The sequence below is a fragment of the Aethina tumida genome, chromosome 6, assembly GCF_024364675.1.
Source record: "Aethina tumida isolate Nest 87 chromosome 6, icAetTumi1.1, whole genome shotgun sequence".
NCBI lineage: Eukaryota > Metazoa > Arthropoda > Insecta > Coleoptera > Nitidulidae > Aethina > Aethina tumida.
This window is the reverse complement of record NC_065440.1, coordinates 19,132,570-19,158,535: the sequence shown is the minus strand read 5'-3', so window position 1 is coordinate 19,158,535 and position 25,966 is coordinate 19,132,570. Positions and strand designations below refer to the sequence as shown.

Genomic DNA, 25,966 nt, shown 5'->3' with positions numbered 1-25,966 from the left:
ACGTAGTTATTCCTTTTGTTCAACGAAATTTTAGTAGATGGCGTTACTAAGATTTATTTTTTCAACTTCAGCAAATTAAACGTACAATCGTATCAGTCCCTTCATTGAATTAAAAATTCAATTATTTTTAATATATAATTCATAAAACTAGTTATAGACGAATAATTAAATTTGTTAAATCTCAACACACTGAAAAGTTCTAAACAAATTAAATGTACATCATATCAGCCGCTTCATTACATTAAAAATTCAATTAAATTTGATAACCTTATCTATAATTTATAAAACTAGTTATAGGCAAATAATTAAATTTGTTAAATTCCGACACATTGAAAAAGTTTATTGCTTTTTCTCGATTGTTAAGCAAGAGAAGAAATTGTCCATTATTATAAACATATAAAATTATATCATATAAAAAAATTCAATTTCTGACCAACCCTATATTCGAAAACATTCACCCCCATCGAAATCGATTAAACGTCACCATGGAAACTTGTTTGCAAACAATCCACTTTTGTCACTTTTACCCTATTATTTAAACCGTTTTTTTAACACCGTAGAAGATGACGGGCATGGACGACTCCATGTACTGCTCAGAGCAAATATGCATCCCTCCAACCTACCCCTATTTGCTCAGACAATACGCCAAGGCGGCGATCCGAAGCCAACCCAACGACCTCCTCATGTAAGAACCTAAAAGTATTTTCGCATAATTAATTTAGTAGATCTTGTCGTTTTCCTCTCCAGTTGGTCGACAGCATATTTCCGTTGCTTGAGCCTGAACATCCCACCACCGGTTAAACCGCGGCTGGAGTATCCGATTCCGAGGACCTATCTGGGCATAACTCCCGGCTGGTTGCGGGCCCTTCTGTCGCAGCTGCCCAACACCTCGACGATTAATTTCAAAGTTCTGTGGGACAGATGGATCGGTGCTTGCTTAGAGCACCACACTCTGATCCAAATCCTGGTGCTTGGCGGCTTCGACGACCCCGAACGGATTCCGTGGCTGAAGTTTTTGGGGCTGTGCGCCGCCCATTTAACCGAAGTGCGTTCGTTGTGGTCACATTATATTGGTTACTAAATGAATGTGTTGCAGGATTTGACGCACAGCATGATTTTGATTTGCGAGATCTTCACGGAGGAACCGGAAGGTGGTTCGGCCATGATTCCGGTGGACGTGTTCGTGGAGGTGTACAAATTCTTGGCGCTGATCGATGCCTCCAAGGAGCAGGTGTTGAGGAATTATTATTTCCTGGACAGTTTGCTGGCGTTGTGGCGGGAGAAGAAGGAGAAATTCAAAAAGGCGGTCGAAGCGCCGCCGGAGGAAGAGGAAAGCTCCACCACCACGGAAGTGGCGGAAGAGGTGATCGAACTGGAGGCGGAGAAGAAGTCTGTGGACGAGGTTATTTCGTGTCCCAGCATGGACCAGGACATCGCGGCTGATTTTATGGAGTTCATGGCGGAGGAAGGGGAGGAGTCGTCGGAAATAAGTGATAGAGATGGTGGGGACGTCGCAGAAAGATCGGAGTCGACTCCTGTGGAGGAGGAAGACGATGGCAAGAAGGAAGAGGAGATGGTGGCAGCAGAGGAGGAAGAGCAGGATGACGTTGAGGAACAAGTGCAGGAAGCCCAGGAGAAGCAACTGGAAGGGATGGAAGAGATGCACGACGAAGAGGCGAGCGATGAGGATCAAACTAAAGGTTACGAATCCTTGGACACTTTAGAGGACAAGCCCGACTTCACCGAAAGAGATTTGAAGGAAGATCTGGCGCGGTTGAAGAAAATACAAATGGAACTGGCAGGCGAAACGGACGACGAACTGGAGAAGTACAAGTGTCAGTTGATAGAAGATATGCCGATGACCGACGATCAGCTTATAGCCGTGGAACACTTCCAACCTCCAGAAACAGACAGTGAAACTAAAAGCTTATCCGTTCACAAAGACCAGGGGGAGCAAGAGTTGCCTCCTGAAGACGATGAAAGAGAATACGAAGATGTTTTGGTACCAGCCATTCCTGGAATCGGAGGAATCGTCCCCATGACTTTGATACAAGCCGTCGAAAAGTACATGAGGGAAACCGCTTGTAGGCACCAAGGGATGGTAATGCCTAGGGACATCAGACATTATGACTGTCCACCCTTGTTTTCACCAGAAGAAGTACACGAGTAACTTTTATTGCACTCTCATACCACTGTTTTATCTATTATCAATATATGTTTGATGCAGTAATGCCTTTTTTGTGTAATAAATATAAAAAGTCAACATTTTTTGAATGACTTAATTTACCGCCATAAATCATGACGTAGTTATTCTGTTTATTGAGTGAGCTATTAGTAGATGGCGTCACTAGCAAAAACATTTATCTATTAATTTTATCTGAAGTACAGGAAGGAAGGAAAAATCATATGACAACTCATCGAAATATATATTTTTGAGGCAACTAGCACCGAAAATTCGTACAATTCATTGTGCACCAACAAAAACAACCAATAAACCAAAAACAACATTAATAAAAACACATATAAACTATACATATATATAAAAAAATAAACTATATATGATAAAAAAACAACTTAACAATTTTGTGCTGTTTTTTTTTTTGTATAGAAGTACTTAAACACTACGGCAATAATCCTCCAATTCGGACGGTTGAACGGTCTCAGTTCTTCCCGTTCAGACATTTGTTGATGAAGTTGCAGACCTGATTCACGTAACTGTCGCGATGCTCTGCCAAATGTTTGACGTGCAAACTGGACTCGTAACAGATCGACGTCACGTCAACCCCTTTATTTTTTCGATGCTCTAGAAAGTCCTCCACATCCTGAAACCGATTCGTTTAAATATTGTGCAACATCAATGGAAATGATAAGGTTACAGTGTGGGGTATCAAATCGTCCGCTTTGGAGTAGATGAAATGTTGCGGCCATGCGTTCTTTTCGTTCTTGAGGTTTTCGTAGAGGTTTGTATGCGTGATTTTCCTTTGGAACAGGGTCGTCGTTAAAATTTCGTATAGCCATATCACAGATATAAACATGGTCATGAATATGGACATGGATAAGTTGTAAATGGCGTTGCCTCCAATTATATAAGAAATGGCCCTGTACAATGTCATGACGCGCTTCTTACCTGGTGCTGAATCGAAAATTACACCCTTCACCTTAAAATAATTACAATTAATTGTTTAATTAATATTAATGAAGGAATCTTGGTACTTGTATTTGCTTGGGGCTCTTGTCTAAAGCCATGGAGAAGTTTTGATACATAAAAGCACCCCCGTTGGAGAAGCAGTGCACGATTATCGGATGATTTTCAAAATTTAAGTCTATCAAAAGCTTGACGATCTTCTCTCCGATCTTGATCATCTGGTAACGTTTCCAAAAAAGGCATTTAACCGGTGCCGTGTACCTTAAGGTGATCAAACTAGCCGGAAAAAAAAACGTAATTAATCACGAATATCGATTGATGAAATCACCGGCCGGCAAAACTCACCCCTTGTCCTCGTAAATCTTCGAATACTTGGCCAGATATTTGTCCTGACAGCCCGCCCATCCGAACAACAAAATGACCGGGATCTTCTCCTCGTTGACGACGAACACGAAATCGTGGTCGCCATTCGGGCCGTAATTGAAGTTCGGATTTGGGAACTTGATGTAATATTCGAGCGTGTCCGAGTCGGAGGCCATTTTTCGCGATGGGGGCGGCGCAAACGCTGTCACCATCGATCGCCCGCTCCCGACCCGACGGTTGCGGCGCGTGTTGTCAAAGCTAAGGGGGTTGTCACACGACGGCAACGGTACCTCGACGAGACGTAGCTTTGCGGTCGCGGCAAATAATTTCAAATGAAGACCTGCTCACCAAGGCAACGGCGACGCGATCGCAACGCTACCTGGAAGATACCAGGAGTCTCCCTGCTACCACGAAAATATACCAATATTATCACGAGTGAGGACGTTTGAATATCCGCCTTAGGTTGGGGTTGTGGTAGGCAAGATGCGGTGTGCCGGAGTTGACGTGGTCACGGACGGATTTCGTGCAACGTGGCGACATCTGACGAATTAGTTGTTAAGGTGGCGTTTGAGGTTATAGTTTTCATTTTTTAAATTGTTTTTTAATGCATTTTACCACTTTTTCTGATATTTATTAAGATAAATTGTATTTCTCAATTGTTTTTTAAATTCCTACTAAAATTTTACATTCCAATTATTGCTTAAATGTTTTCTAATACTTTTAAGTGTTTAAAATTATTTTTTTGTCCACTTTTAACAATTAATTAATTAAAAAAGCATTATTTATTTATTAAAAGACATAAATTCATTCTGGAAAATATATTTAATCTGTATTGTGTTTATTTATCAATTTCCAGTTAAATTGCTATTTTATTGCAATATTATGCCAAATATGTTATTCTCTTTGATGTATTTTTAATATACAAGTTCTTTGAAACATTTACAGTAGTTTACTAATTTCATTTTATATTATTACACAACATGACAATACAATATCAATTATAATTATACTGTCAAGTGAGATTAATAGATTAGTAATTTGAAACATTTCAAGCACGTATGAAGATAAAATGGGGTTAAATAATTATAACAAAACTACTTATAAAATTTATTATCGATAACTTAAATGAATCAATGATTAAAATAATTATTTAAATCTAAATATGCCACAAAAGAAAATCGAACGTTGTGATTTATTCAATGATTCAATTTTCTGAATAATCACGAAACGAATCACCATTATTTCTGGGCGGATCTTCTAATATTTTCTCTGACTCATTCCGGTTAATTTCCTTTCCACTATGTCAAGGTCACAGCTTGCAGGTCCATTTATTTTTAATATCCGATGCAAATTCGAAGGAACTCGAAATCTGCCGTGTGACCGATTCGATTAGATAAAATTCTGCTCTGGTAATTTTAATTGGTCACATTTTATTGCCGTTAAAATCCGATAACAATCTGTTTGTTATAATTTTAATCTAAGAACGTAGCGTCGTCCGGTGTGCGCGTGCGCACGTCTTTTGTCGCACACAATCTGTCACAATAAACGACAACTCCGCTCCGTCAGTCAGTCAGTTCGAGTCCGTGGTGGCGTACAGTTCGTCGGCAAGTAGTCAACCGCAGTGCACGCACTAAAACAAAAATGGTGACCCACGTAGCAAACCAAGTAAGTAGACGCATTTCACAACTCGTGCCTTAATGTTACAAGGTTTCTTTTTCGGGTTAGTTTCTCTAATTGTTAGATTGTTGAAGGTCACGGCGCGGTGACGGTGTTGGGTAAAAGTACGTTTCCGCTTGCGGCTTAACACGCCGCAATGTTTGCCTGCGCCCTTTTACGGACAACCCACATTGCGTCATCATCACCACCTTCAACCGTCTCGAATGCAGACACTAGAGTGTGTTTATATATGTATGGATTATTTGCGTGTCGAGTGATTTGGTTTTTTGAGTATGTGCACTTGTAATTCACGGTACGGGGTGATTGCGTTTCAAAATCGGGCAGATGGCGTCACCGACGGCCATTTTGGCCAATCGAAATGCACGATTTTGAAAATGCGGGTTTTAATTGGTCGAAAAAGGAGGGAGATGCACTGAGTAATTATTTTCATTATTGTCGTCATTGCCCAAAAGATTAAATAGTTGTGTGATTAAGATGATGACATTGCAGTTTGATAAATCAATTGAAAGTAATTAAGATAAAGTAGTAATCGGCCTTGCAGTAAGAGTTAACAATAATCCCAAGTGGTTTTTGAATAATTCACCGTAAACACGTAATTCCCGACGTAATTGAACCATAGATTTACAAACCATGGAATGACCTTACTCTCTGAATCTACATTAAAGAGTAAAATATTTAGAGAAGTACTTTCATATTAATAACATACAAGGTGATTCACTTAACTTATTTGTTAGAAGTTTATGGAGAACGGAATAATGTATTGACTTGAAATTTTTACACCAATTTTAACTTAAAATGTCTGTAATGTCACCAATTTTAAGGCGAGAAAATTCATTTTTGGCACTGGTGTTAACCAAGGACCAATCTATAACGGATCCTTATTTGTACTTCAAAATTTTCTACAAGGTGTTCGTTATGTAGGTTTAATTTTGTGCTCCTTAAGACATCATTGTTATTTTTAATGGAACACCCCGTATATTTTTCGATTTTTAAATTCTACATGTGATTGCAAATAAAATGATTATAACATGTCCTATACTTATACCCAAGAATTTTTGAGTTATTAATTAACACCACCAATTTTGAAGCTGAAAAGTTCATTTTTGGTATACACATTAACAAAGGACCATGCTATAAGAAGTCCTTATTGGTACTTCTAATTTTTTGTACAGGTTGGTTGCTATTTATGTTTAATGTTGTCTATGGAAAACAATAACTTTGTTACTTTCAGTGGGACACTATGTATGTTTCAACATAATTAAATTGAATATTAAAAAACCTTTCGACCTTGATTTATTTTTAGCTGAGATATAACGATATTTCTGATAAAATTCCAGATATTAAAAAGTGTCAACTATGGAACATCTTGTCCTAAATATGATATTTGAGAAGCCTATTAACCATTTACAAATAGAAATAGAAAAGTTTACTGTAGACTCTAAAAAGTGAAACAATATTACCTTTTAAAAAGTAAATATTTATCACCCAAATGCAAGATAAACATTAAAATTTTGCCTGTAACACTTGTTATCACTTTTATATGTGGGAGACATTGTTTTCTCCCAAATGTTTTGCCTACAGTAGCTGGTATCTCTCTTTGATACGTACGAGACATTGTTCTCTCTCTCTTGCGTCCAGTCTGTGGTCGGAATAGACGGAGGAATACGTCATTCCCATAATAAAAATTCACTGTCTCGCTCTTAAAAAGAAGCGATAAATTATATCGACCCGTTCCCAATGTGGTAATGCATTAAAGGCGATTTGTGAACAAAACAAGCCCCGAGACCGATCGATGGATGCGGCGCCTCGGGCTCCCCGTCCGTCCCAATTGAAAAATGCATAACCCATCTATTTAATGGGCCCAGCCCGACGACGTGTCGCGTGACCGTCGCATAATTAACACCACTAACACCGCTAACACCGAATCGAACGTGTTGCAGGCTGACCTGGAGCAGAAACTGAAGGACGCCGGCGGCAACCTGGTCGTGATCGACTTCTTCGCCACGTGGTGCGGCCCGTGCAAGATGATCTCGCCGAAATTGGAGGAGCTCGCCCAAGAGTACAGCGACGTGGTGTTCCTGAAGGTGGACGTTGACGAGAACGAGGAGATCGCGATGGAGTACAACATCTCGTCGATGCCGACGTTCGTGTTCATCAAGAACGGCGCTACCGTTCTGACGTTCAGCGGCGCCAATTACGACAAGCTCAAGGCCGCCATCCTGGACCACAAATAGATTTATTGATTTGATTGATGGATGTATTTTATGCATAGTTTTTTATTCGTTTATTGTTTAAGTAAATGTTTTTCAACACACACATACACACACACACACAGTTTGTAGTGCCTCATTCACTGAACAAATACTATTGTTTTTGGACGGTGTATTTAAACCTATAAGTACTGTCAGCGGTTTACAAAATGAATAAAGATCTGTTACTTTTATTTGCGTTTTATTTTATTTGTTTAGAAGCATCGATTTTGTTTACTAGTCTGATAAGTTTGTTTGCTTTACGTCTTATCTGATTGTGTCACTAGACAAGTCCTCTGTAAATTAAAAAAAATATCAAATTGTAAATATCAAAAGTAAATTATTGAATCCTCTTGTTGTAGCTTGATCATAAAATTAACAACAAAAATACTGTGCACAATAAATTTAATAAAAAATACACAAATTTTAAGTAAATGACCATTACATTAATTGAAAAACCTTTTAAATTGAAAAAGGTAATTTAATATAATAAGGTAGCTATAATTATAACGTTGATAAACTGTAATAAAGACATATTACAATATAAACGAATATTAAATAATCATTAAATTAATTGAAAGGAAGAATACAAATTATTATAAAGACAAACAAAAATCAATAAGTTTATAGTTCTATTGTAATATTTGAGAAAAATTCTACGGTGGTTTACCACATTAATTTACAATTGTCGTTATCAATTTGTAATATTATATATATACTTGTGTCAACACATTTTACAAAATGATAAAAAACCACTATTGATCTACATCTTAAAATATACACAAATTTTAAGCAAATAATACAATTAAATTTAAATTGAAAAAATTAATTTATATAATAATAATAAAAAACGGAGTGATAATTTTATTTATAACGTTGATATACTACAATAAAAGCAAATTACAGTGTGAATATTTTATTAAGTAATCATTAAATTAATTGAAATGAAAAGAACAAATCTATATAAAGACAAAAAAGATCATTAAGTTTATAGTTTTATAGTAATATTTGAAAATAATATTACAATATTAAATAAGAGATAATTAATTAATTTAATATATTAGAAAAAGAATGTTATCAATTTATAAAATTGTTTTAATGCGATAAAATACAAGTAATAAATAAAATTAATGGAAAAAACTATTAGGAACATTATAAATTAGAAATAATTAACTATTTAACATAATATTAAAAACTTAGTTATCACTACTGAATATACAAGATGAATCTCTTAACTTATTCATTAGAAATTTATGTAGAAAGGAAAAAGAAATTAAAAATCCAAAAATATACAAGGTATTTCACTGAAAATAAGAAAGTTTATGTCACTTTTATTGAAAATTAATTAAAAAAGTAGTTCAAATTAAGTTATTACAGCTATAAAAATATCATATCAATACCTTCTTCCGTTTTCCATAAGTTAAGTGAATCTCTCAGTATATTAAAATATTTTAAAAACTATAAAAAAGTTAAAATTCAATGTTAAAATTTTATAAAATTATTTGTTAAATTGGTGTTGTTTTCATTGAAAACATAATTACAGACAGAAAAACAAAACTCATGATTTACAATGCAAAACATCTAAACAAGCAACCTTTTGCACATTAATAATAATAATTATTACGAATTGAATGACTGCATAATGTTCAGCTATCTTGTCGAGTTCACATAAAAATAGTCACATTGACAAATATGATTGTATCTTGATAACATATAGTTGTTACAAAAATTATAAATTAAAAATAAGCTTAATTATTTAATAAAATGTTATAAGGCGATAATTATCACTTCCGTTTATTCCGAATGATTAGTAAATAATATTCCACACTTATAAAGCAGCCGTTGGCATATTTATAATAATCATTAATGATACTTATGGTATAGAGAACGGAATGACTGGGTATAATCGAGCTAACCTGTCGAGGCCGTATCAGAACAGTCATGTTGACAAATTTAGTAGTATCTTAAACAAATATAAATACCGACGAGCGGATAAATTTAAACCAGTGATTAAGATTTTGTCAAAAATGTTCACGTTTTTACCTGAAATTGTATTATTTTTGGTAACAATAGTACTTCTAGTACTCGGTTACTTTAAGTACAGTTATACATATTGGTCGAGAAGAGGAATACCATTCATAAAACCTAAGCTGTTCTATGGTAACCTAAAAAGTTTACCCAAAGGTGTAGGAATGGGTAAGTACCACTTTAAACCCCAGTACTTAATTTTATACGTACAACTTCTTTTAGGTTTGGTAAGCAAAACCTTCCACGAAGAGTTCCGAAGAATGAAAGTAAGGTACGGAGGCCTGTACGGAATCGCCCAACCTATATTGATGGTCGTAGACTTGGATTTCATCAAGGACATCTTCATCAAAGACTTCCAGTACTTCGTGAACCGGGGCATGTACCACAACGAAACGGCCGACCCCTTATCATCCAACCTGCTCACGCAGGAGGACCAAAAATGGAAGAACTTGCGCATCAAATTCACACCCACGTTCACAACCGGCAAAATGAAGAACATGTTCAGCTCCATGAACGGGTGTGCCCAGCGTATGTTGGATTACATGGAGTCGTCGGATAAACAAGCACTGGACGCGAAGAACGTGATGCAACGCTACACCATCGATGTGATCGGCACCACCGTCTTCGGTATATCCTGCGACAGCTTCGCCGAAACGTCCGACTTCAGGAGAATGGCCAGACGCATCTTCGAAGTCGACTTTCGCTCCGCCATTAACTTCTGCCTCGCCCTTTACTGTCCGACCATCGCCAAGTATTTGGGTGTGACCCTGACAAGCAGAGATGTCAGGGAGTTCTTCTTCAACGTGGTGGCCAGCAACGTGAAGTACCGCGAGCAAACCAACACCAAACGCTCGGATTTCTTTCAAATGCTGGTCGATTTGAAAAACGCCCCGAACAAAGAGGACAGCATCAACTTAACGGAGATCACGGCTCAGACGTTTCTGTTCTTCCTCGGAGGGTTCGAAACGTCTTCCAGTACTATGATGTTCTGCACGTTTGAGCTGGCCCACAGGCAAGAAATTCAAGACAGGCTCCGGAAGGAGATTCGAGAAGTTTTGAATAAGTACAACCAAGAAATCAACTACGAGTCGATACAAGAAATGAAGTACCTGTCTCAAGTACTCGACGGTATGTTCATAACTAATGAAAATTTAATTTTGTAACACTTAAATAATTGCAGAGACGTTAAGGATGTATCCTCCAATACCGACGTTAGTAAGAAAGTGTACACAAGATTATAAAATAAGAGGGACTGAACATGTGATTGAAAAAGGTACCACGGTACTTGTTTCAATATTTGGAGTGCAGAGGGATCCGGAAATTTGGCAAGATCCACTTGAATTTGACCCTGAGAGATTTAGTGATGAGAACAAAAGGAATCATCACCCTTGTGCTTACATACCTTTTGGTAACGGACCAAGAAACTGCCTTGGTATTTATAGCACTATTTTTCCTTAGAGCAAATTGTAATTTGAGGATTGTTTTAGGTATGAGATTTGGATTGTTACAAACAAAAATCGGACTTGTACACCTTTTGAAAAATTATAGATTCTATCCTAGTCCAAATACTAAAGTACCCCTGGAGTTTGATCAGGAGTCTGGCGTACTGATTTCTCTTAATGATATTTATTTTAAAGTAGAAAAGTTACAATAATAAAAAATGTTACAATATACGTGTCCTTTAGTTTAGTAGCTTTCAATCAGCTTCTATTATTAATTGACACAAATACTAAAAAAAAAATATGAAGTACCCGTCTCAAGTGCTTAACGGTAAAAAAAAATAATCACTTACGTTTCAAATATTGTTTTTCACTAATCACTTTAATAAATAAAAAATAAACAACACTGTAACAATCAATATTGTTAAAAAAACAAATGTAAAAATTATTTCACATGACAAACAATCAATAATTCACCCAAAACAGTACTAAAAATAAAACTCATCACTTACAGTGCGAAACCTCTAAATAAGCAACAACATACACATTTATAATAATCATTAATAATAATTGGAACGAGTGGAATGACTGTAAAATATTTAGCCATCCTATCAAGTCCATATTAAAACAGTCATGTTGATAAATACATACATCCGTTATCTTACATAAATACATATAGAACAAATTTAAAATAGTACCGATTATGATATAAAAAATGTTCAACTATTTTATTGAAGTTTCGTTATTTTTGGTAACCGTAGATAACTGATCTAGACTTCCACCTAAAGGAATAGGTATGGGTAAGTACCAGCTTCCGGTACTTGTTTCTAAATCTTTAAACAATGATTATTTGTTAAGGTTTGGTATGCAAAAGATCAGAAACAGAAAATTAAGGTAAGAAAAGAAGGTACCAAGTTCTGGTCCATGTGCCTTTGGAATTCCAGAAGGAGGCTGGGGCACTAATGACTGTTATTTTAATGTAGAAAAATCACAACAATAAAAAATTGTACTATTACCTTTTGTTTTCTTCCTGATTAGAAAAAATTGTCTAAATGGTGAAGATTCTGGAACATAACTCTTGTATCTCTGACTAGTCCGATCCTGGTGAAACATCTAAACAAACATTTTTTTGCTAATTTCTAATTATCATTAGTGATTAGAGTGACTGTATAATATTGACGTATCCTCTCAAACCGCATTAAAAGAGTCATGTTGATAAATACATTTGCTATCTCAATTCTTTTTTGCTATTATGAAACAATTAATAACAATTTCCATAGTAAACATTTAACTAAATGTTTTCTTATCATTCGACCTCTTGTTTATTAAAATATGGCGATATTAATATATAAATAGCATGAACACATCGAACTTGTACTAGTACTGATTTAGTTATAGTAACAAGATGTTCAAGTATTTGCCTGAGATTTTATTATGTCTGGTAACAGTAGTACTTTCAGTAATCGCTTACTTTAAGTACTCGTACACTTATTGGTCAAGAAAAAAAATACCCTTCATTAAACCAAAACTTTTCTATGGCAACTTAACTAGCCTTCTTCCTAGAGGAATATCAATGGGTAAGTACCACCTCCAAGACGTCCAGTGGTTGCTTTCACATCAACAATTTTCAAGGTCTGGTCAGCAAAAACTTTTACGAAGAGTTTCGACGAAGAAATGTAAAATATGGAGGTGTTTACGCTGTGGCCCAGCCCATGTTGATGGCAATAGATTTGGATTTAATCAAAGACATTTTCATCAAAGATTTCCAGTACTTCCTAAACCGTGGCATCTACCACAACGAAAAGGCCGATCCTTTATCTTCAAACCTGTTCTCCCAGGACGGCCAGAAATGGAAAACCCTCCGCACGAAGTTCACCCCAACCTTCACGTCCGGAAAACTGAAGACCATGTTCCATTCCATGAACGGTTGTGCGCAACGCATGCTCAACTTTTTGGAAACAACCAACAAGGAGGAATTGGACGGGAAAAGTTTGATGCAGCGTTACACAATAGATGTTATTGGCAATACTGTCTTCGGCATATCCTGCGACAGCTTCGCCGAAACGTCCGACTTTAGGAAGATGGCTAGACGCATCTTCGAAGTCGACTTTCGTTTGGCTGCTAACCTTTGTCTTGCTCTTTATTGTCCGGACATGTCTAAGTTGCTGGGGGTGACGTTAACGAACGACGACGTCAAAGAGTTCTTCTACAAAATGGTAGCGAGCAACCTTAAGTATCGTGAACAATCCAATGCCAAACACTCCGACTTTTTCCAAGCCCTGGTTGATTTGAAAAACGCTCCGAAAAAGGAGGACAGTATTAACATGGATGAGGTCACATCTCAGGCGTTTCTGTTCTTCACCGCAGGCTTCGAAACGTCTTCCAGTACCATGATGTACTGCCTGTTTGAACTGGCACGCAGGCAAGAAATACAAGACAGACTCAGGAAGGAAATACAAGATGTCTTGGACCACCACAACCAAGAAATCACCTACGATGCCATACAAGAAATGAAGTACTTGTCTCAAGTACTCGACGGTAAGTTTATTACTAGTCAAAAATCTAGTTTTTTAACACTTAAACAATTGCAGAGACATTAAGATTGTATCCACTAGTACCAACGTTAACAAGAAGGTGCACACAGAATTATAAAATTAAAGGAACTGAGGATGTAATTGAGAAGGGCACAATGGTACTGATTTCCACCTTTGGCATTCACAGAGACCCAGAAATCTGGCACGATCCACTTGAATTTGATCCTGAGAGATTTAGTGATGAAAACAAAAAGAATCAACATCCTTGTGCCTTTATACCTTTTGGTGATGGACCAAGGAATTGCATTGGCATGAGATTTGGACTGTTACAAACAAAAATCGGACTAGCACACCTTTTGAAGAATTACAAATTTTATTCTAGTCCAAAGACGAAGCTTCCTTTGGAATTCCAACCGGAAACTTTCGTCCTATTTACTGTTAACGATATTTATTTTAAAGTAGAAAAGTTACAACAATAAAAAATTGTTAAAATACTAGTCTTTTGTTTCCTTCATTGTTAAAGTTTACCTGGTTGAAGCTTAGAGTAACGTTTGTCACTTTTTGATTGATTTATATATTCCCCTGTCATTATTTTTTGCACCTCATCCAAAAAGCATTAAAATGGTGGGCCCCAAGTCGAAATTTGAGATAAGCCTCGGGCCAACTTACGAATACATTTTGGACACTATCAAGTCTAAAAACTTTCGTGTCATACTCAGGTAAAATGGAAAAAATCTTTTTCTCCTTTACATCGTTTCTTGCTTCAGCAAGTACCATGAGCAATTAGGTACTATTCATTGCGGCGATCCGCTGATTCTTCTCACCAATTCCATAGAAGATTTGAGAAGAACCGAGCGAGAATTGGAGAAGTACCGGCAGGATCAACAGTTGAAAAAAGTTGAATTGCAGAAGGAGTACGAGGACTTCGAGAAGAAGGAGGAGACGCTCCGTAACAACTTCATTCGCTTTAACAAGGTACGAAACTGTTCATTACTAATTATAATACAAGAATTCTTCTTGCAGTTTATAAAAGAGAACAAGGAGAAACGTGAAAGAGGTCAAGTTAAAATAGAAGAGGATAACTTACTAACTGAGCAACGTCAAGAGGCTCTGGATAAAGTCATGAAGAAATTCAACCACAACCAAATGATCAGAACAAAATTAGAGGAACAGATCAAGAAGCACAATATCTACGAGGTACTTCTTCGTACTATTTATTTACTTTAAAATTATAATAATTTTTCCTAGAAATTCTTCATGAACGTTTGCGAGGAGTCGGGAGGAATGTTCAATCAACCGTCCGACATGATCGAAAGATACGAATGTCTTCTGGAAACCAGAAACACATTGACCAAAAAACAAGAAAACGACTTAATAGAACTAGAAAACGCCAAAGCAAACATGGTATGACTTCACTATTAATTTTGTTCTTTGCTCCAATTGATTGTTGATTAAAGAACAAACTGGCGGAAGAGAAGAACTTGATAATCATTGGCCTGAACACAAAGATGTTCGGGCTGGAAGCACGTTATGAGAATTCGAGATACAGGGCGCAGCTCAACGAGAATCTCATCATGGAGATATTGGAGAAGGCGGCGGACAGAGTTGAAGAAATCTACGGAACCAGGCGAGACATCTATCAGATTTACACCGAGATGAACAAGGCTAAAAAGAACTGCACTAGGTACTTTATTCAAAACCTCGAAGACTTTAATTTTAAACTGTTTTGCAGTTATGCAGGTGACGATTTCGAGAATCAATTGGCGTTTATCAAGAACACTCTGGCCCATTTCTATAAGATGAACACGAGCAGAAGCAGCAAGAAGAAGATCATGAAGCCAACGATATAGATTTAATACATTTATTTTTAAATATACACTAAACTATTGATTATTATTATTTAGTTTTAATTCGTTGAAGACTTTCATCTGGTGGTCCTAAATGTATGCCTATTGATTACTTCTTTTGTTTTTGTTTTATTATTTCTGGATTGACAGTTAACTGTATAATAAAATCAAGTATGTATTTGAATTACAAAATCAATACATACAATAAGAGAACAATACATAGCTTTACAACAAAAGCCTGAGAACCGAGACAGCTGCTTATTTAATCTGATAAACTCCTATTGAACCATATCAATAAAATCCTTCATTCTAAAAAATATCATCATTCAGGTCTGAAACCATGAACTGCTCAGAAGGTATTAAAGAGTATCTTCTCAATACTTCTTTTCATGGTTACAGATACATAGTCGAAAGAAATCGTCATTGGACTGAAAGGTACCACATTCCAATAGAGTTGAATTAAGTTGTATTACAATTTTGTAGGGCATTTTGGTTCATATGTTGCCTTTTATCCTGGATAGCAACAGGAATGCTCATCCAATCAGCCTGGACAGATTTCCAGAACAATGCCATCAGCTTCGTCGTCGAAACCAGCTATTTAGACTGGGATACCCATTTTCCTTCAGTACTGGTGTGTGAAACGGACAATCAACAAAAAATTGCCGAAGTAACCGACAGGTACTAATCCCCCAATTTACTTTTTACGCAAAATAAAAGTGGTACTGCTCCAGAACTTACGGCGACCCACACGACTACAACCTGGACGAAATCGTCAAGGAGTTGGTGTTCTTTCGCGGCCTCTCCTTTTACACCCTCCAAATTTGCGGTCCGGAAGCGCCCAGCGTAAATCCGGACTGCTACAAGAAGAACTTTTCGGATTTTTCCGCCGAGGTGCGCAGCACTTGTCCGGAGATTTTTAGGAAATGCAAGTGGAACAAGGAGGAGTTCGATTGTTGCAAGTACTTCGCCCCTTTGGACACGGAAATGGGCAAGTGTTACGGCGTTAACTCCATACAAACGCAAACTCCTCATTTTTATCCGATGGTTTCTAATAAACGAACCGGGCCTGGTACTCTGATGCTGGAACTGAACGGGTACTCCAATGTAAATGTGACTTAATAGATTTAGAAGTGGTTTTGAAGGGTTGTTTGTAGATTTACATCCTTGGGGAGCAGGAGGTACCATCTTTAACAACCTTAACAACTGACATCTTGCAAGTAACGCCTCACATTCATTATCAAAGATACATGGCGATTAAAGAAATTGAAAATCAACCTGAAGTAAAGAACTGATCTAAAACATCAAACATATTAGTCAGATATTTGTTTTAGGTAAAGGACGTAAGCATACAACAAAGAAAGTGCAGGTTTACAGAAGAAACTGATTTGGACGTCTACCCTTACTATAGTTACAGTGCATGTTGTGTGCAATGTAGAAAGGATGCACAGCTGCGGATCTGCTCATGTGCACACCACCTAATGCCTAATGTTTGTACGTTAGCTAATAAATTAGAAGATTATTAATAACAGTACTGTAGCATTCCAGCAACAGTGCAACATTGATGGATTGTACTGCATCAACAAGCACTATAATGAACTAGCAGTACTGAAAGCCTACTGGTCAAATCGCACAGGGTTGGTTTGTGATTGTCTGCCCAGTTGCACCGAATTTGAATTTTCCGTCATCAAGGACGATAAAAATGGGTACTAACACGTTAAAGGGATCGTTTAAGAGTTAATTAACTTGTCTTTAGGATACCTTATGAGTATGCCATCGTGGAGCTATCTTTGGAAAGGTTGCCAACCGAAAGGTTCAAAAGAAATGTGGTCAGAGGAAAGTTGGATCTAGTAGGTAAAGTAAAGAAGCTAGTTTTTCCTTGAGTACCTTAACAATTTGTCTTTAGTATCAATGGGTGGTGCAACCGCCTTGTTTTTGGGTGCCAGTCTGCTCAGTTTCGTGGAGATAATCTATTACACGAGCGTGCGTCCGTTGGGCAACCTTTGGATGTTGACAAACACGAAACGACGACACCGCAACTTATTCAAACGTACACGTTAAACGACCCCGTTGATAAAACTAATTGATTCCTGGTGAATCGGAAGTGAAATTTACTGTTTTCGTTAGGTTTATTATTTGATAACAGTTAATTGTAGTTCTTTCATTGGAATTAATTTAATAAATTAATGTTTACTTGTAATTATTAGATAAAATTTACGCGTGTTTGTTTGTACAAATGGACTTGTAATTAGAAGTATATAAGCTAAGAATTTTAATCTGCATTTTAATCGTGAGTACAATGGCGCAGTGTAACGTACTGTACGGCCCTAGAACGCACGTCAAACTTACCGAAAAAAATGTTGCTAAGCTCATAATCGACAAGATCACAAACAACCAACAAGACCACCCTTTGCTGGTAAGTATCTGTAATTTAAATAAACTTTATTTAAACATCCAACCGTTTAGATCGACGGAGAAGAAACTATAAGCAACAAACGCTTCTTGAAGCTGTGCCGGAATTTGACATGGTCCCTGCACACCTTAGGCATCGATCAGGATGACGTGGTGGCTTTAATAGCCGAAAACTCTTGGAAGTTTTGCGTCACAATGGTCAGCACCTTCGCCTTAGGTTCACCTTTGCACGTACTCAACCCTGAGTACACCTACTGTAAGTAAAAAACAAATATTGTTGTCACCAAGCTGACTTTCTGAACATTGCAGATGAGTTTAAACACCTACTGGAGCTCACCCAACCTAAACTAGTGTTTTGCACCTACAAAAGCTATAATACTATTCTCAAACTGAAGCAGGAACTCAAGTACTTGAGGTTTATAGTACTGTTGGATTTGGATGGAGAGGAACAAGAGGCCATACCCTTTGACGTTGCAGTTAATGTTGAAGGTGTTACCCAACAATTTTTCGGCGTGATTAACCCCAGCACACAACCGGTGCTAATACATAATTCTTCGGGTACCACCGGCCTTCCAAAAGCAGTCAAAATGACCCACGAATCCTACAGTTTCGCCTACCTGTACCAGCTGTAAGTGTCGCTCGTACAATTCAAGTAACGATTCATTTTTGTGTCTTTTTATAGGTTTGATGAGTACTGTTATACGAAACCACACCAGAACCACTTGATTTATTTGCCCTTGTTCCACGGATACGGTACTTATTTAATGTTGAGCGGCCTGTGCGTATCGAACACAACAGCTGTGATCTTGAAGAGGTTTAGGCCGGACGATTTCTTCGCCTCCATTTCAATTTACAAAATTAGATCTGTAAATGTGGTGCCGACCATCTTGAATTTCATGGCGAACACCAGCCTGGATGAGAAATACAATTTGGATTGTTTGAAGGAGATTGTTTGTAGTGGGGCGGCGAGCAGAGACGTGGACAATGTTAAAGTTTGTGAAAAATACGGTTTGAAATCTGTGAGGAATTTGTATGGTATGGGGGAGGGGGTGGTTTGCATCACCATCATGCCCCCGGACGAGTACCGCAAGGGGTGTATTGGTAAGTTGTACCCAGAACGTGAACTGAAGGTTGTGGACAGGAAAACGGGACAATCGCTTGGACCTGGAAAGGTTGGGGAGTTGTGCGTCAAAAATCCCACCATGGCAGGCTACGTCAACAACCTGGAAAAAACTGTTGAAGCTTTGGATGGTGATGGTTATCTTTACACTGGAGATGCTGGATACTATGACGAAGAAGGATACATTTACCTAGTGGACAGGATAAAAGACCTCATCAAATACAAGGGCTTTCAAGTGGCTCCTTCCGAATTGGAAATATTGCTGCTTAAACATCCGTCAATAAAAGATGTGGCGGTTGTGGGCAAACCAGATGAAAGAGTAGGCGAGTTACCCATGGCGTTTGTCGTCAGGAAAATGGACGAAGACGTTTCAGAGGAGCAAATCCACGAGTACCTGAAGGAATTTGTGTCGGGCAACAAACGGTTGCACGGAGGCGTCAAATTCGTGGAGGCGATTCCCAAAAATCCCACAGGGAAGATTCTGCGGACGTGTTTGAGGCAGATGGTTGAAGAGGAACACCACATTTAAGAATTATGTAATAAAAGTGTTTGACTAACAGTTGTTTTATTTTCTCGATCGTAGTGCTTACTGCAATGCAATAATTGACTGTTTAGTACAATCTGAACATGTGTAATGAGCGTTCGGAACGTTTTGATGCATTTAAAAAATTTCTAGTCTTATCGTGGATTCAAGGTTTACCATTGGAGAGTTTGGCATTTCTTGATAACGACTTGTGCGCAATTTGTTTCTATACCTGATTATCCTATTTGTGTAATAATAAATGCGAAATAATTCTGAGATCAATTATACAATACTAAAACAATCCCAGTTCTGCTAAGAATAAAAATATTAATAACCTTTTCGTTAAGAGTATTAAAAGAACTGCGTCTAAGATTTGTACATATCCAGGAGGAATTGTAAATATGTAATACCTAGACAAAAAATTCTTTTAGAACTATTTCTGCATAAACAACCATAGATAAAAACTGATAAACTTCAGTACGAAGCAATTCGAAAAATGCGTTAACGCATATAAACCAATATATAAAAACCGCGTCCGACAACCAACTTAAGCATCAGGTCTGAAGTGATCGAAGGGGTATCAAAAAATAGCGAATATGAAGTCTTTCGGTTGCATTTTGCTGGTTCTAGTCCTGACCACCTGCGGAGGTAAGTACTGAAATGTTTAAAAATAATTTTTCTTCAGTTATGTATTTTCAGATGCTACTCATCATAACAAGCATCATTCCCACCTGATAAAACACCATCATAGCAGGTCTAACTCTAATAATGTCTGCCAACTCGTTTGTGAATCCCCTACAACTTCTTCTCAACCATCAGTTGGTACTTCAAGTCCCAGTCCTGGTACTTCAAGTCCAAGTTCTGGTACTACTAGTCCCAGTTCTGGTACTACTAATCCCAGTTCTGGTACTTCAAGTTCCAGTTCTGGTACCCCACAAACTAGCTCACCGGTAGCAACTCCAACATCGAGCAGTTCCTCAAGTTCCAGTATTGGTTCTTCTTCAACAACTCAATCACAGGGTAGTTCCTCAACTTCCACTCCTGGTTCTCCTATAACAACTTCAACCCCTACAGCCAGCACAGCATCATCAAGTGCATCTCCATCACCAACTACTGCTAGCCCTACGACGCAATCTACTGCATCCCCTACGACTCCATCTACTGTTTCCCCTTCGACGTCATCTACAGCTTCTCCTACGACGTCATCTACAGCTTCCCCTACGACGCCATCTACAGCTTCCCCTACGACACCATCTACAACTAGTACTTCTACCACTCAAGCCTCAACTTCTACTTCAACATCCACAACAGAAGCACCAGTTCAATGCCCAGCAGTTTGTACCAACTCTCACGGCATCGTAGTACGCCCAGATTCTATTTTAGCGTCGGGTACGTATTTTTAAACTAAATATTTTGTCAGGTGATTAATATCTTTTTCTCTCAGCTCGCACCCATCATGGAAACAAACACCACTCAGCTCACAAGCGTCATCATTAAGATCGTATGTCCCACCTCAACTATATCGAAATTGGCCAGCATAAACAGGATTATTCTTTGATTTTTTGTAATATTTACATGTGATTGATGTCTATAGCAAAAATAAATGATTTTTTTCTTTGAAGATTTGCATTCATTACGAACCCAATCAACATTCCCGAAATTACATATCGGGCATAATATAGATAAAATGAGACCAAAAAACTGAATTGCCTGGCGTATAAATTGTAACAACGAGCAACGAACAAATCAGTACCAAAAATGAAGTTGACTCCGGTTGCAGTTTTGGGCATATTCGCTCTGATTTACATCGTAGGTAGGTTTCGATTGCCTTCTAGTTAATCTAGAAACGCAACTCTCTATTATCGTTTTCAGATGCCCACGAGGAAACCGATCACCATGATTTGAAACATCAAAAACGTTCGTAGATCAAGAAACATAAATTCAAAGGCTTATTTTAACAAATTTTTAGATGCCAAAAAACACCACGAAGGTAAACACCACCTTCACGAAGCTAAACACCACCATCAAGCCGAACACCATAAACATGAAGCTAAACACCATAACCATGAAGTTAAACATCATAACCATGAAGTTAAACACCACCACGAGGCTAAGCAGCATCATCACGGATCTAAGCATCAACTCCACAAATTAAAATCTCATCACGAGCAACATTTTAAACACCACCATAACAAACATCATTATCACGAGACAGGAGAAAGGAAGCAACATCAAGAAAAATATGTGACCCATTTAAGAAGGCACCATCACCAATCAAAACATTTTGGAATCCCTTCAGTGCATCCAATTATCTGCAAATTCCTTTGTAAGTAATTAAGAGAGAATAATGTCGACAAAAATTCTTAATTATTTTCTTCAGGTCCATGTGATGGAAGTTTAAAAAGCATACCAGCCAGATTCATTGCCTTTTTGGAGATGAGACCTTTATGCCATATTTTCTGTTAGTAATCTAATATTATGAAAAAAAAAAAAAGAATTGAGGTTGTGCGTTTTAGGTCCTTGTCCTGGAAAAATTACAACAGCTGCACCTGCTACATCCTCAACAGAAGCTGGATCTTCGGGATCCGGTTCTGGTTCTGTAACGAGTGACGGTGGATCTTCCGGATCTGGTTCTGGTTCTGTTACAATTGATGGTGGATCATCTGGTTCCGGTTCTATTACTATTGATGGTGGATCATCTGGTTCCGGTTCTGTAACAATTGATGGTGGATCATCTGGTTCCGGATCTATAACAATTGATGGTGGATCTTCTGGTTCAGGTGCTGTAACAGGTGATAGTGGATCTTCTGGTTCTGTTACAACAGAAGCTGGATCTTCCAGTTCTGGTTCAGGCTCTGTGACCGGTGGTGATGGATCTTCTGGATCTGGTTCTGGCTCTGTAACAGGTGGATCTCCTGGTTCTGGTTCTGTAACAAGTAACGGATCTTCTGGATCTGGTTCTGTAACAATTGATGGTGGATCATCTGGTTCCGGTTCTGTAACAATTGATGGTGGATCTTCTGGTTCCGGTTCTGTAACAGGTGATAGTGGATCTTCTGGTTCTGTTACAACAGAAGCTGGATCTTCCAGTTCTGGTTCAGGCTCTGTGACCGGTGGTGATGGATCTTCTGGATCTGGTTCTGGCTCTGTAACAAGTGATGGTGGATCTTCTGGTTCTGGTTCTGTAACAAGCAACGGATCTTCTGGATCTGGTTCTGTAACAATTGATGGTGGATCATCTGGTTCCGGTTCTATAACAATTGATGGTGGATCTTCTGGATCTGGTTCTGGCTCTGTAACAGGTGATGGTGGATCTTCTGGTTCTGGTTCTGCAACAAGTGATGGATCTTCTGGATCAAGTTCTGGTTCTGTAACCAATGATAGTGGATCTTCCGGTTCCGTCACAACTGAATCGTCATCTTCCGGATCTGGATCAGTAACTAATGATGGCGCATCTTCTGGTTCTGGTTCCGTTACAAGCAATGCAGGATCTTCCAGCTCTGGTTCTGGATCTGTAACAAGTAGTGATGGATCTTCTGGTTCTGTCACAACCGAATCACCATCTTCTGGATCTGGTTCAGTAACCAATGATGGCGCATCTTCTGGTTCTGGTTCCGTTACAAGCAATGGAGGATCTTCCAGTTCTGGTACTGGATCTGTAACAAGTAGTGATGGATCTTCTGGTTCTGTCACAACCGAATCATCATCTTCTGGATCTGGTTCAGTAACCAATGATGCCGCATCTTCTGGTTCTGGTTCCGTTACAAGTAATGGAGGATCTTCCAGCTCTGGTTCTGATTCTGTAACAACTGAATCTGCATCAGGTTCAATAGCCAATGATGGCGCGTCTTCTAGTTCTGGTTCCGCAACAAGCAATGGGGGATCTTCAAGCTCTGGTTCTGAACATGTAACAAGTAGTAATGGATCTTCTGGTTCCGTCACAACTGAATCGTCATCTTCCGGATCTGGTTCAGTAACCAATGATGCCGCATCTTCTGGTTCTGGTTCCGTTACAAGTAATGGAGGATCTTCTAGCTCTGGTTCTGGATCTGTAACAAGTAGTAATCAATCTTCTGATTCTGTAACAACTGAATCTGCATCTGGTTCAATAGCCAATGATGGCGCGTCTTCTAGTTCTGGTTCCGCAACAAGCAATGGGGGATCTTCAAGCTCTGGTTCTGAACATGTAACAAGTAGTGATGGATCTTCTGGTTCTGTCACAACCGAATCACCATCTTCTGGATCTGGTTCAGTAACCAATGATGGCGCATCTTCTGGTTCTGGTTCCGTTACAAGTAATGAAGGATCTTCAAGCTCTGGTTCTGGATCTGACAATGGATCTTCTGGTTCCGTCACAACTGAATCGTCATCTTCCGGATCTGGATCAGTAACCAATGATGGCGCATCTTCTGGTTCTGGTTCCGTTACAAGCAATGGAGGATCTTCCAGCTCTGGTTCTGGATCTGTAACAAGTAGTGATGGATCTTCTGGTTCTGTCACAACCAAATCACCATCTTCTGGTTCTGGTTCCGTTACAAGCAATGGAGGATCTTCCAGCTCTGGTTCTGGTTCCGTTACAAGCAATGGAGGATCTTCCAGTTCTGGTACTGGATCTGTAACAAGTAGTGATGGATCTTCTGGTTCTGTCACAACCGAATCATCATCTTCTGGATCTGGTTCAGTAACCAATGATGGTGCATCTTCTGGTTCTGGTTCCGTTACAAGCAATGGAGGATCTTCAAGCTCTGGTTCTGGATCTGACAGTGGATCTTCTGGTTCCGTCACAACTGTATCGTCATCTTCCGGATCTGGATCAGTAACCAATGATGGCGCATCTTCTGGTTCTGGTTCCGTTACAAGCAATGGAGGATCTTCTAGCTCTGGTTCTGGATCTGTTACAACCGAATCGTCATCTTCCGGATCAGGTTCTGTAACCAATGATAGTGTATCTTCTGGTTCTGGTTCTGTAACAAGTAATGGAGGATCTTCTAGTTCTACAACAGAAGCTGGATCATCTGGATCCAGTTCTGGATCTTCCACCTCAAGAGACTTCAGTTCTTCGTCCAGTAATGACTCACGAATTTCTGTTTCCACAGTATCAGCAGATTCGTCAATAACACCAAATGATGGAATAACAGTTTCTGGTGGCGTTAGCGTTTCTGGAGACTCCTCTGTAACCGTTTCTGGCGCCTCAGGTGATTCTGTTACAACTATTACAACCCCTTCAGGTCAACAATGTGCTTGCACTTGTGTTTCTCCTGATGTAAATCCTCTCTCTAGACGCCACCACAAAAAGCACCACCACGGAGTAAAAACTGGTAATATTTTAACTTAAAGTTAATAATAGCGTTAGTAATATTATTGTTCTAGCACACCACCATATGAAGAACTTCCACCACAACCTCAAACATCATCATGAAGGTGTTAAGCACCACCATGATCATGGTAAACATCATGAAGGTAATAAACATCATAATGAACACAAGATACATCAACATGAAGGCAAAATGCATCATTACGCAGTCAAGGAACATCAACACGAAGGCAAAATACATCATCAAGTAGTCAAGGAGCATCAACATGATGGCAAAGTACATCATCATGTCAACAAGGAACATCATGTTGCTAAAGAGCATCATAAGCATTAAATACAGTTGATTGTATAAGGTTTTGAAGGTTGTGGGAATTAAATAAATATTGCATCAATAGTTTTCTGTTTTATTTAATTATTTTGAGTTATTATTATACCTGCCAAATACAAATTGCAATTCACTTTTATTTTTCTTTATAATAGTCTCTAAAATAATTCTTGTTATGGTTGCTGGTGCTTCTTCCATATCAATATTTTATGTCTTATCTATTTATTAATCATAACGAAACTATTTCATCAATTGAAACAATTTCAATACTTTTTAACAGTTTACTTTAATTACCACATTTTTTTCAAATTAACTGGAAATTATATGACGAAGCTATCCGTTAAAAAGATAGTAAAAAACTATTTTAAATATTTAAAATTTCCATGGTATCTATATAAGCAACTAGCAAATTATAGACATCAAAATTTATCAAGATGATGAAGTTAATAGTTGTATTTGTGGCTATTGTTTTTATAACAATTAATGCTGGTATGTAACATATTGCAATTTTGTAATTTGTCTTTAATGAAAGGTTTTTTAAGATGAACATCTGGAGAAAAAGCACCATCATGTAAAACATCACCATCAGCATGCTTCAAAAAGTTGGTAAGCTACTAATTTTAAAATCTTTATTAATATTTCTCACCATTAGGTCATCACCACCATGAAAAAATTCATCACGAGAATAAATATACTAATCGTAGATCACCAGTTCTCCAAGAATTTTGTGAAATACTTTGTGGTAAGTTATTATCTTAAGCTTTAAGTGAGAATGCATCTACTAATTTTAGGCGATCCGTTCTTAAACCCTGGACCCGTAATACCTGATAATGGAGAAAATTCAACTACTGAAGCTTCGACAGAAGCAAATGCATTTAACAACGCATCAACACCAGTAGTAAATAATTAATTACCAAACTTTGTGAAAAATTAATAAATAACTGCATAATTACAACAGTTTTTAATTGGAAGCAACTCATTGTCACGCTGAAA

The 25,966-nt window shown here is 38.0% G+C and overlaps 9 protein-coding genes across 17 annotated transcripts; 8 read left to right on the top strand and 1 right to left on the bottom strand.

The window, feature by feature from the left end:
* The first annotated feature begins 489 nt into the window (after window positions 1-489).
* On the top strand, window positions 490-2,268 carry LOC109603258 (ribosomal biogenesis protein LAS1L-like). Its single transcript, XM_020019735.2, has 3 exons — window positions 490-685; window positions 748-1,045; window positions 1,097-2,268. Exons 1-3 carry the CDS (start codon window positions 564-566, stop codon window positions 2,168-2,170), a joined length of 1,494 nt encoding a protein of 497 aa, XP_019875294.2. The 5' UTR covers window positions 490-563; the 3' UTR covers window positions 2,171-2,268.
* A 139-nt stretch (window positions 2,269-2,407) lies between these two features.
* On the bottom strand, window positions 2,408-3,928 carry LOC109603259 (transmembrane protein 53). The gene is made up of 4 exons (XM_020019736.2): window positions 3,491-3,928; window positions 3,214-3,421; window positions 2,877-3,158; window positions 2,408-2,822 (listed from the first exon to the last, which is right to left on the bottom strand). Exons 1-4 carry the CDS (start codon window positions 3,718-3,720, stop codon window positions 2,661-2,663), a joined length of 882 nt encoding a protein of 293 aa, XP_019875295.2. The 5' UTR covers window positions 3,721-3,928; the 3' UTR covers window positions 2,408-2,660.
* Window positions 3,929-5,014: 1,086 nt separating this feature from the next.
* LOC109603242 (thioredoxin-2) lies at window positions 5,015-7,628 on the top strand. The gene is made up of 2 exons (XM_020019719.2): window positions 5,015-5,173; window positions 7,126-7,628. Exons 1-2 carry the CDS (start codon window positions 5,150-5,152, stop codon window positions 7,417-7,419), a joined length of 318 nt encoding a protein of 105 aa, XP_019875278.1. The 5' UTR covers window positions 5,015-5,149; the 3' UTR covers window positions 7,420-7,628.
* A 1,267-nt stretch (window positions 7,629-8,895) lies between these two features.
* LOC109603235 (probable cytochrome P450 6a23) lies at window positions 8,896-13,932 on the top strand. 4 transcript variants are annotated; one of them, XR_007548396.1, is made up of 4 exons: window positions 8,896-10,590; window positions 10,643-10,894; window positions 10,950-11,695; window positions 11,760-11,818. XR_007548396.1 is itself a non-coding variant. In XM_049968829.1 (3 exons), the coding sequence occupies exons 1-3, from the start codon at window positions 9,327-9,329 to the stop codon at window positions 13,912-13,914; spliced, it is 1,632 nt and encodes a 543-aa protein (XP_049824786.1). In that variant the 5' UTR covers window positions 8,896-9,326; the 3' UTR covers window positions 13,915-13,932. The 4 variants fall into 4 exon arrangements, 3 of the variants coding, with proteins under 3 accessions (XP_049824786.1, XP_049824785.1, XP_049824788.1); XM_049968829.1 differs by lacking the exons at window positions 10,643-10,894; window positions 10,950-11,695; window positions 11,760-11,818 and adding an exon at window positions 13,493-13,932 and having other exon boundaries at window positions 8,896-9,630; window positions 9,685-10,590; XM_049968828.1 differs by lacking the exon at window positions 11,760-11,818 and having other exon boundaries at window positions 10,950-11,696.
* A 67-nt stretch (window positions 13,933-13,999) lies between these two features.
* On the top strand, window positions 14,000-15,331 carry LOC109603262 (coiled-coil domain-containing protein 42 homolog). The gene is made up of 6 exons (XM_020019740.2): window positions 14,000-14,154; window positions 14,203-14,410; window positions 14,459-14,632; window positions 14,684-14,839; window positions 14,893-15,119; window positions 15,168-15,331. Exons 1-6 carry the CDS (start codon window positions 14,057-14,059, stop codon window positions 15,283-15,285), a joined length of 981 nt encoding a protein of 326 aa, XP_019875299.1. The 5' UTR covers window positions 14,000-14,056; the 3' UTR covers window positions 15,286-15,331.
* Window positions 15,332-15,622: 291 nt separating this feature from the next.
* Window positions 15,623-17,341, top strand: LOC109603236 (sodium channel protein Nach). The gene is made up of 8 exons (XM_049969141.1): window positions 15,623-15,717; window positions 15,766-15,960; window positions 16,014-16,386; window positions 16,437-16,562; window positions 16,614-16,773; window positions 16,820-16,985; window positions 17,036-17,133; window positions 17,186-17,341. The coding sequence occupies exons 1-8, from the start codon at window positions 15,623-15,625 to the stop codon at window positions 17,338-17,340; spliced, it is 1,368 nt and encodes a 455-aa protein (XP_049825098.1). The 3' UTR covers window position 17,341.
* Window positions 17,342-17,476: 135 nt separating this feature from the next.
* Window positions 17,477-20,955, top strand: LOC109602986 (uncharacterized). Its single transcript, XM_049968569.1, has 6 exons — window positions 17,477-17,695; window positions 17,746-17,947; window positions 18,001-18,319; window positions 18,374-19,982; window positions 20,034-20,723; window positions 20,779-20,955. The coding sequence occupies exons 1-4, from the start codon at window positions 17,579-17,581 to the stop codon at window positions 19,338-19,340; spliced, it is 1,605 nt and encodes a 534-aa protein (XP_049824526.1). The 5' UTR covers window positions 17,477-17,578; the 3' UTR covers window positions 19,341-19,982; window positions 20,034-20,723; window positions 20,779-20,955.
* A 105-nt stretch (window positions 20,956-21,060) lies between these two features.
* Window positions 21,061-25,042, top strand: LOC109603239 (putative per-hexamer repeat protein 5). 6 transcript variants are annotated; one of them, XM_049968558.1, is made up of 7 exons: window positions 21,061-21,147; window positions 21,207-21,251; window positions 21,304-21,660; window positions 21,715-21,795; window positions 21,851-22,042; window positions 22,115-24,652; window positions 24,705-25,042. In XM_049968558.1, exons 1-7 carry the CDS (start codon window positions 21,093-21,095, stop codon window positions 24,980-24,982), a joined length of 3,546 nt encoding a protein of 1,181 aa, XP_049824515.1. In that variant the 5' UTR covers window positions 21,061-21,092; the 3' UTR covers window positions 24,983-25,042. The 6 variants fall into 6 exon arrangements, with proteins under 6 accessions (XP_049824515.1, XP_049824518.1, XP_049824516.1 ...); XM_049968561.1 differs by having other exon boundaries at window positions 21,851-22,240; window positions 22,637-24,652; XM_049968559.1 differs by having other exon boundaries at window positions 21,851-22,240; window positions 22,376-24,652.
* A 336-nt stretch (window positions 25,043-25,378) lies between these two features.
* LOC109603267 (protein FAM76B-like) lies at window positions 25,379-25,928 on the top strand. Its single transcript, XM_020019746.2, has 4 exons — window positions 25,379-25,462; window positions 25,516-25,575; window positions 25,626-25,715; window positions 25,765-25,928. The coding sequence occupies exons 1-4, from the start codon at window positions 25,408-25,410 to the stop codon at window positions 25,881-25,883; spliced, it is 324 nt and encodes a 107-aa protein (XP_019875305.2). The 5' UTR covers window positions 25,379-25,407; the 3' UTR covers window positions 25,884-25,928.
* The last annotated feature ends 38 nt before the right edge of the window (window positions 25,929-25,966 follow it).